Source organism: Physella acuta, unplaced genomic scaffold (genome assembly GCF_028476545.2).
Source record: "Physella acuta isolate Inbredline_101_S28 unplaced genomic scaffold, ASM2847654v3 ptg001357l, whole genome shotgun sequence".
NCBI classification, from domain to species: Eukaryota; Metazoa; Mollusca; class Gastropoda; family Physidae; genus Physella; species Physella acuta.
This window is the reverse complement of record NW_026732872.1, coordinates 15001-25107: the sequence shown is the minus strand read 5'-3', so window position 1 is coordinate 25107 and position 10107 is coordinate 15001. Positions and strand designations below refer to the sequence as shown.

Here is a 10107-nt window from a genome sequence, read left to right as displayed (position 1 = left end):
AACGTCATCTTCAACTTAGTTGTGAGTACAGCAGCATTGTTGGTGGTCAGTTGAAGGACAACAGGACTTTTGAATAGGAAAATCCAACAAGACATTCCAACAACATTCTTTTAATAGTTTTGTTTTTCCTCTCTCAGTGATGTAACCATGGAAACACCTCACTCAGTCCTGTAACCACGGAAACACAGCTCAATATTGTAACCATGGAAACACCTCACTCAGTCCTGTAACCACGGAAACACAGCTCAATATTGTAACCACGGAAACACAGCTCATTCAGTCCTGTAACCATGGAAACACAGCTCACCCAGTCCTGTAACCATGGAAACACAGCTCACCCAGTCCCGTAACCATGGAAACACAGCTCACCCAGTCCCGTAACCATGGAAACACAGCTCACTCAGGCAGCTCCAGCTGAAGGTGCCAGGCGGAACTCTGTCCACCAGCTCGGACACTGACGTCACGAGCACCGACACAGACACACACGACAGACACGTGAACGGATAGACAGACGGCAGGTCAACAAATACGTAGACAGTAGGCATCTCCAAGTGTATGGAGACCAGCGATAGGTCGGCGAAATACGCCGCGAATGACATGTTGCCAGATAAGTAGTGCGATGACATGTCAGATGACATGTATGACAGACAGACGCAGAGAGAGACACGTGATAGGTCTGAGAAGAAAGATGAGATGGACAAGTCCAGGTAGAGGGAGACAGGGGTCATCTTTAGAGTTTCGTCTTGGTGGTTAGTGGCAGGTTAGTGGCAGGTTAGTGGCAGGTTAGTGGGACGTTAGTGGCAGGTTAGTGGGATGTTAGTGGCAGGTAAGTGGCAGGTTAGTGGCAGGTAAGTGGGATGTTAGTGGCAGGTAAGTGGCAGGTTAGTGGCAGGTTAGTGGGGCGTTAGTGGCAGGTTAGTGGCAGGTTAGTGGCAGGTTAACGGGAGATAAGTGGCAAGTTAGAGTAATGTCAGTGGCAGGTAAGGTCAAGATTGGTTAGAGTTATACAAGTGACCACTGGAAAAAAAAACATTAAGTTCAACAAAACATGGAGTGTGATGGACCTTATATGCTAGATGCTGGGTGACAGTAAACAAATGGTAAGAACGAATGATCCGATGCATCCGCCAGCATTTTGTCGCTAGTTATCGTTCTTTCTGTCCTTCAATCCAGAGTTACCGTTCTCACCTCGAGTCGCACCTTATCGTTCTCACCTGTTGACACCGCCTAATGATAATGATAACTGTTTTTTATTCTAGAAAACTGCCACATATTTTTATGTCATAAACCTACTGCTCTACTCCCAGCCGTAAAAATACGTCTAAAGTTTGCAGACGCGACAACACTAAAGTGACGACCGTGTCCATAGTTGTCAGATAACACAACACAAGGACCAGTACTCTTGTGACTGGACTAATGGCCCAGTATAGAAATACACATAGTTACAGAATCACTTTTTAAAAATGTAAGAGTTCAGAAAATCATATTAGCTGTGAATATATGGAGACAGTTCTGAACAAATGTCAACGTTTTTTATATACATTTTATAGAGAATAACGACTTTTTGTGGTCGGGAGTTCAAAAACCGCTCGCTCATACTGAGAGAGTCTACCTTTTTAACGTTTAACTGTTAAAAACTACTTTGATTCTGTGTTCATACTTTATTTTACTTCTGTTACTAACACTAGAAAATGACAATGAAGCCTGGTTTGTTAAAACTAACGCATACTTGAATCCTGTTTTTAAAAAAAATTGTTTTAGTTGGGATAACTTGCCCGTGTACTTTCTCTTACAAAATCGTTGAACAGAAATTGAAAACTCTCCGATATTTTTACCCCAATTCACGTGTCAACCATCAAACGTCATATAACAAAGCGCTTCGTACATCCAATCAATTGACGCATGCGCCTGGGGGCCACAGTTAACTCTCCGCCAATCAGAAAATGACACGAGCAATTTAAAACTGTTTACGTCTGCTGGGACCATTTACCGCCAGACGTCAAGGAAGGGGCGGGTTATTTCCCTTGATTGGTTTCAATTAGACGGGCCGATTTGATCGATTTTTAAAAGATCGTATCGAAGAAGGATTCATGATTCAAATTGTTTAAATTAAGTAATTTATTTTTCCAGCGAGAGTGTGTGATTTTGTGGGGTTGATGTGGGTGTGTGGAGAGGAGGGGTGGGGAGGAGATCGTTAATGGAAGACCGACCTCAAGTTTAATAAAGAAAAAAGTCGAACTTAATTTAAGTCAATTTGGCACAAACGGTTATCCATAAAGTCTCGAATAGAAAAGGCAACAATGAACTATTTACTTTGTTTACCAGATTCAAGCGTAATCCAGTCTGGCTTTAAAGTACACAATAGATATTCTAGACTCCGTGGGTCCAACAGTGTTTGTTGTCTTGTGTTGGTGGTACCATCTGATTCTGTCAGCGTCTGTTGATTTTATAAAAGCTAAGATAGTCGTGTGTTTCATGCAGTTATCTTTTTAACTTAGCAAGTTGTTTGATTTAGCCACATGTTTGTTTAACTTAGCCACCTGTTTATTTTAATTAGCCACCTGTTTATTTCAATTAGCCATATGTTTATAAAAGCTCCCCACAAATGGACCCCTTATAAAAGCTCCCGACAAATGGACCCCTTATAAAAAGCTCCCGACAAATGGACCCACCCGCAGTTTTAGCTTCCGATAAAGAGGCTGGAGAGAATAGTCGCGGGTCCATTTGACGCGGGTCCTTTTGTCAAGGCTATTTTGACTCGGTCATTTTGATGGTATACTAAAATAAAAGAGACTGGTGGTGTGTTCAGCTTAAAACCGAAAAGTCTAATAGCACAAAGAAATAAAAAAAAAACTCTAACAATAAGATTATTTTTTTATAAAATAGTTTTCTATTCTTTTAGAAGATTTTTTTGTTTCTATAAAGTTAATTTGATACAATTCCGCTAGGTGGGTCTGCCAATAACCAGAAACCAATGAGATGGCGGCACCAAATTTGACCACTGACGGAGCTGGTCTGGAAGTGACCATCGACATTTTCTCCGTGCCGCTCGTATCCAATGACGTCATGGTTTACGTCAACTTTATTTTCTTCGCCTGCATCATTTTCATCCTCACTGTCATCGGTCTAGTCACCAACACACTCAGTATCGTGGTCTTCATCAAACAGGTGAGTCTCCAACACACTCAGGTGAGTCACCAATACACAAGTGTGTCACCAACACACACAGGTGTGTCACCAACACACACAGGTGAGTCACCAACACACACACACAGGTGAGTCACCAACACACACAGGTGTGTCACCAATACACACAGGTGAGTCACCAACACACAGGTGTGTCACCAACACACACATGTGAGTCACTAACACACAAGTGTGTCACCAACACACAGGTGAGTCACCAACACACAGGTGAGTCACCAATACACACAGGTGAGTCACCAACACGCAGGTGAGTCACCAACACACAGGTGAGTCACCAATACACAGGTGTGTCACCAACACACACACAGGTGAGTCACCAACACACCCAGGTGAGTCACCAACACACACAGGTGAGTCACCAACACACACAGGTGAGTCACCAACACACACAGGTGAGTCACCAACACACACAGGTGAGTCACCAACACACACAGGTGAGTCACCAACACACACAGGTGAGTCACCAACACACATACACGTGAGTCACCAATACACAGGTGAGTCACCAACACACAGATGTGTCACCAACACACAGGTGAGTCACCAACACACAGGTGTGTCACCAACACACAGGTGTGTCACCAACACACAGGTGAGTCACCAACACACACAGGTGAGTCACCAACACACACAGGTGAGTCACCAACACACAGGTGAGTCACCAATACACAGGTGTGTCACCAATGCACAGGTGTGTCACCAATGCACAGATGTGTCACCAACACACAGGTGTGTCACCAACACACAGGTGAGTCACCAACACACAGGTGAGTCACCAACACACAGGTGTGTCATCAACACACACAGGTGAGTCACTAACACACACAGGTGAGTCACTAACACACACAGGTGAGTCACTAACACACAGGTGAGTCACCAACACACACAGGTGAGTCACCAACACACAGGTGGGTCACAAACACACACAGGTGAGTCACCAACAATCACCGGTGTACCACTAACACAAAAATGCCCGTCGTTCCAAATTTTAGCTCGGTAGTTTTAACACCTGACCGCCCCCTTGTTACATACATTAGTTTTATACCCACATGGTGTAGACAGACTTGTCCTTCACAGACAGAGACAGTCTTGTCCAACAAACATTCAAGACAGTCTTCCACTTGCAGGGGTTCCAGGACACAATCAACATAAGTCTGTTGTCTCTGTCTGTGGCAGACATTGGAAGTCTGATCCCCCGTCTCTGGCAGTGTATCAGCTTCAACCCGTTCATCTACAGCCTTGACCTTCCCTTCAGCCTGCTGGAGGTCCAGTACGTCACCGCAGGTAGGTCAGATCATTCCATTGGATGATAGCAGTCACGTGGTTTGGTCAGCTATTAATAACTTAGTGTGTTAACGGTGTATGTCTTTTGGTGCTTTATTTAGTTTAGCAAACCGTAATATTTTTATAAGATGTAACCTAACCTAACCTAACCTAACCCAACCTAACCTAACCCAACCTAACCTAACCTAACCTAACCCAACCTAACCTAACCCAACCCAACCCAACACAACCTAACCTAACCTAACCTAACCGAACCTAACCTAATCTAACCTAACCTAACCTCACCTAACATAACATAACCTAACCTAACCTAACCTAACCCAACCTAACCTAACCTAACCTAACCTAACCTAACCTAACCCAACCCAACCTAACCTAACCTAACCTAACCTAATCTAACCTAACCTAACCTCACCTAACATAACCTAATCTAATCTAACCTAACCTAACCTAACCTAACCCAACCTAACCTAACCTAACCTAACCCAACCTAACCTAACCTAACCTAACCTAACCTAACCCAACCTAACCAAACCCAACCCAACCCAACCTAACCTAACCTAACCTAACCTAACCTAATCTAACCTAACCTAACCTCACCTAACATAACCTAACCTAATCTAACCTAACCTAACCTAACCTAACCCAACCCAACCCAACCCAACCTAACCTAACCTAACCTAACCTAACCTAACCTAACCTAACCTAACCTAACCTAACCCAACCCAACCCAACCTAACCTAACCTAACCTAACCTAATCTAATCTAACCTAACCTAACCTAACCCAACCTAACCTAACCTAACCTAACCTAACCCAACCTAACCTAACCTAACCTAACCTGACCTAACCTAACCTAACCTAACCTAACCTAACCTAACCCGACCTAACCTAACCTAACCTAACCTAACCTAACCTAGCCTAGCCTAGCTTAGCTTAGCCTAGCCTAGCCTAATTTAACCTAACCTAACCTAACTTAACCTAACCTAACCTAACCTAACCTAACCTAACCCAACCCATCCTAACCTAACCTAACCTAACCTAACCTAACCTAATCTAATCTAACCTATCCTAACTAACCTAACATAACCTAACCTAACTAACCTAACTAGCCTCACTAACCTAACTAACCTAACTAACCTAACCTAACCTAACCTAACCTCACCTAACCTAACCTAACTAACCTAACCCAACCTAACCTAACCTAACTAACCTAACTAGCCTCACTAACCTAACTAACCTAACTAACCTAACCTAACCTAACCTAACCTAACTAACCTAACCGAACCTAACCTAACCTAACTTAACCAGCCGTCCCCCACGAGATGATGTCCCGGGTGGCTTGGTGGATCACCACCTACATCACCTTCGAGCGCTGCCTCTGCATCGCCATGCCCCTCAAGGTCAAGCACTACGTCACGCCCCGGGGCACCGTCCTGGTGATGGTGGGCATCTACGCCGTGGTGCTGGGCGGGTCCCTGACTGTCGCCGTCTGCCACATGCTGGTGCCGGTCTACTTCCCGCAGCTCAACCGGACGATCGTCATCAAGGCATACCGCGAGAACGGGCTGTACATGGAGACCATCGGCTTCTACGTCTTCGTCTCCATCCAGTGCGGGGCCATCCTCACCAACGCCATCCTCACCACCATCATCATCAAACAGCTGCGGGTCAAATCAAAATGGCGGGAGGTGACGTCACACACCGCCGGACCCAAAGACCGGCTCAGTCTCCGCGACCGGAAGCTGGTCAAGATGGTGATCTTCATGTCGTGTATATTCATCGGCTGCGTGACCCCTAGCCTAGCGACCTTTCTGGCTATCACGACCTTGACCTACAACTTCGTCTACTCTTTCCGCTACTACAACGTGTTCGTGATCGTGTGGGCGGTGGTCTACGTCTTCGAGACCACCAACAGCATGGTCAACTTCTTCGTCTACTACAACATGAGCGCCAAGTTCAAGGCCACCTACAACGCTGTCTTTTGGACCAGCAAAGTTGAGAAAGACAAAAAAAAGTAGTCCCGGTCTCCATGAGACCGTATCACTACAAGTGGCTCCTCGCACTACTTTTATAAATTATCTTACTTTATTTCTGTGGTGTCATCAAAGTGTGGGTTGAGGGGGGGGGGGCTAAAAACAACAACATTTACAGACAGAAAAGAAATATGTTTACTCTGACACCAAAGCGAAAAAATGTTTTGAAACAGGCAGTGATAACCCGGGATACCTCACCTAGTGACGCCCCACCTTGTGACACCCCCCCCCCCCCTAGTGAGGCAATTGTTGACACCTTGAAAACTTAAGTTTTAGAGACTCACTTATAAAACAAGCATCGTAGAATATGGCTCCGACCACACCCTGTCAATAACATACATTCAAAATAATCCTGTTTATGTAGTCAGTGGTCAAGTTAGCATAGCCGTGGACGTTGCCTGTGGTAGATGGCACTAATGGAACCAGAACTCACTCAAAGACCTCAGATGGTTTGTGTTATGAGTTTAAAATGTGATTGGATTTAAGCTTTGATCTGTAATATTTCCGGTCATTTGAATTCCGTTTTAAAAATTGTATGTTCTGTTAAACCTATGTATTACTTCAGGACTACAAACAAAACAAACTCGCAACTTTAGTAAAGAATTGGTCACTAAAATATGTAAGAGATTTCATGAGCGACAGAAGCTTTGATTAAAGGAAGCAATTTTGTTTTATTTTTCCTATTTTGAGTGTACTTAAAAGCTTGTTATTATAAATTATAAGGTTTTTATAGTTGTTTTTTTTTCCTATACGTTTTTTTTTATTTTAAATTCATTACTTAGTAAACAAACGTTTAAGTATTCCAACACAATTTTTTCAAACATTCCAAACAACATTAAAAAAAAAACTATAAATATTTGTTGTGCATTTTCAATTTTATTTTATTCTTATTTTTTAGGGAGATTTATCCAAAATTGGTTTAAGGACTATATTTTACCAAGGGATAAGTTTAAGAGCCGTGATCGAGGGTTAAAAGCCGTGTTGGTGTGTGGAGGGTTAAAAGCCGTGTTGGTGTGTGGAGGGTTAAAAGCCGTGTTGGTGTGTGGAGGGTTAAAAGCCGTGTTGGTGTGTGGAGGGTTAAAAGCCGTGTTGGTGTGTGTAGGGTTAATAGCCATGTTGGTCTGTGGAGGGTTAAAAGCCGTTTCTGGCCAGAAACTGGTTGAGCAGATCCAGGGCGTTGTTCCTGTTGTCAAGCTCTTGTCTCAGGTACTGGACAGCCTGGAAGACCAGGTAGGGGTAGTTGGTGTTGCAGGGCTGGGGGTAGTAGGGCGCCGTCGTGTAGTAGTTGTAGCTGGTGTCGGGGTAGTAGTAGGGATAGGTGGTGTAGTTGTAGTAGGGGTAAGTGGTGTAGTTATAGTAGGGGTAAGTGGTGTAGTTGTAGTAGGGGTAGGTGGTGTAGTTGTAATAGGGGTAGGTTGTGTAATTGTAGTAGGGGTAGGTGGTGTAGTTGTAGTTGGGGTAGGTGGTGTAGTTGTAGTTGGTGGTGGTCGGCTGGACGTTGAAGAAAGTCTCAGGGCTGTAGTTGCATTTGTCCTCGTACACGCTGCTGCCGTTGACGGAGGTGAAGGTCACGTTGCTGCCGCCTGCTCCCGTGCCAGATGGCGTGTTGACGACGGTGCCGTTTGTGTAGCGTCTGGCCGTCAGGAGATACTGCAACAACAAATGGAATCAGTGGTTAAATCATCCCGAGAAGTTCGGCCTTGGGGCCAGGTCTACATATACCTATCCAGCTATACCACAGCTAGCTACATATACCTATTCAGCTATACCACAGCTAGCTATAACCACTGAACCGTTACCCTGAAGCCTTGTCCATTGACGGAGCCGTCGCTCCGGAACTCATGCGTGAAGTTTTTGCCTGCCGGCACCAGAAACTCGAAGTATCTGGAAGTGGCGTAGCTGCCGCAGAACTTGGCTCCGTTGATGCACAGGTAGTCGAAGCCACAGGTGGGGTTGTCTTCCAGGTAAAAGATGTTCCTGAAACAAACGTATTTGTATGTTAGGCTGTTGAACCAGACCGGCTAAGACTAGGTGGAGTAGAGTATCTGTAGACACAATGTTTTTGGTTGTAGTTTTAGATTGGGTATTGGTTTAACTTAGAGAGGATGAGAAGGTTTGAATCCAACTTGGCCACTTCAACATTGGTTGGTAAGTTTTGTTTTTGTGACTATAAAATGTTTACTTCTTATGATTGTTGTCATTTTTTAACACGTTTTTATTAACTCAGCTTCGCGTGTGTTTGTTGTTAAAATTGACATCGAAAATTAGCCCACTTCTGATTGCTCTATAGATCTGAAATTTGGCATGCAGGTTACTTTCGCCTAACAATTTCAGATGCAATCATAAAAACTAGCAATTAGAGACCGTAATTAGCTTAATTTAATTACGCCCAAAGGACCATAAAATTGAGGACATGATTTCTAAAGATACCGACAAGACTGGAGGCTTGTTGACACAGTTACTTCGGCCCCAATCGATGTGAGCGCGCTGGCCGTGATCGTATAGTGGTTAGTACTTCGCGTTGTGGCCGCGACAACCCAGGTTCGAATCCTGGTCGCTCAAGATTTTTTTTTAGTCCGTGTATTTATAAACACTTTTTTAAAAACCACGTGTTTTATGTGTAGCAACGGACTAAAAAGGAGAAAATAAAATACTTAAAAAAAACTTTTTAAAAAACCACGTTTTTCTTGTGGACTAAAAAGTAGAAAATAACTATTTACATACATTTGATGACAAAAAACGTGGGTCGGGCAGATGGGTCGGGAAATTTGATGGTGAACGTACCCACGTTTTTTGTCATCAAATGTATGTAAATAGTTATTTTCTACTTTTTAGTCCACAAGAAAAACGTGGTTTTTTAAAAAGTTTTTTTTAAGTATTTTATTTTTCAATCGCAGATGTTATGGGTGGGTAATTAAATATGTTGGTGGTTTAGCAAATCTAAAAGTGGTTAATCAGATTTGAAGGTGGGTTTTCGTCAAATGCTGACTTTAGTTAACGAAACCCGATGTTGATCAAAATACGTTAATATGCCGTTAGAAGGTAATCAACATTATGTGGCATTGTGTGGCACACTGTGTAACTGTGTGGAGCTGTACGGTACCGTGTGGTGCTATAGGGCACCGTGTGGTGCTATAGGGCACCGTGTGGTGCTATAGGGTTCCGCGCGGCACAGTGTGGCACCGTGAGGTACTGTATGCTGCCGGCACCAAGAAACTCAAGACCCCGATGACGTAGGCTACTCACGTGAAATTGACCCCCACGATGACGTAGGCTACTCACGTGAAATTGACCCCCACGATGACGTAGGCTACTCACGTGAAATTGACCCCCACGATGACGTAGGCTACTCACGTGAAATTGACCCCCACGATGACGTAGGCTACTCACGTGAAATTGACCCCCACGATGACGTAGGCTACTCACGTGAAATTGACCCCCACGATGACGTAGGCTACTCACGTGAAATTGACCCCCACGATGACGTAGGCTACTCACGTGAAATTGACCCCCACGATGACGTAGGCTACTCACGTGAAATTGACCCCCACGATGAGGGGGTCGACCCCCGTCCTGAAGGT

The 10107-nt window shown here is 44.2% G+C and overlaps 2 protein-coding genes across 3 annotated transcripts in view; one reads left to right on the top strand and one right to left on the bottom strand.

The window, feature by feature from the left end:
- The first annotated feature begins 5818 nt into the window (after positions 1-5818).
- On the top strand, positions 5819-6511 carry LOC131926991 (uncharacterized). The gene has a single exon (XM_059282626.1). It carries the CDS (start codon positions 5819-5821, stop codon positions 6509-6511), a length of 693 nt encoding a protein of 230 aa, XP_059138609.1.
- Positions 6512-7390: 879 nt separating this feature from the next.
- The window catches only part of LOC131927001 (uncharacterized), a 4120-nt gene continuing 1403 nt past the window's right edge, over positions 7391-10107 (bottom strand). The window contains exons 2-5 of one of the 2 annotated variants that reach the window (XM_059282643.1): positions 10061-10107; positions 8326-8503; positions 7648-8176; positions 7391-7539 (exon numbers count right to left, since the gene is read on the bottom strand). The exon at positions 10061-10107 is cut by the window's right edge and continues 123 nt beyond it. In XM_059282643.1, the coding sequence (XP_059138626.1) occupies positions 7658-8176; positions 8326-8503; positions 10061-10107 (744 nt within the window). In that variant the 3' untranslated portion in view covers positions 7391-7539; positions 7648-7657. Of the gene's footprint in view, positions 8177-8325; positions 8504-10060 lie in introns of both variants that reach the window. The other variant, XM_059282642.1, reaches the window with a different exon arrangement.

What these genes read in the sequence shown, in the direction of transcription:
- LOC131926991 (XM_059282626.1), top strand. Translation starts at nt 5,819, where the DNA reads ATGTCCCGGGTGGCTTGGTGGATCACCACCTACATCACCTTCGAGCGC.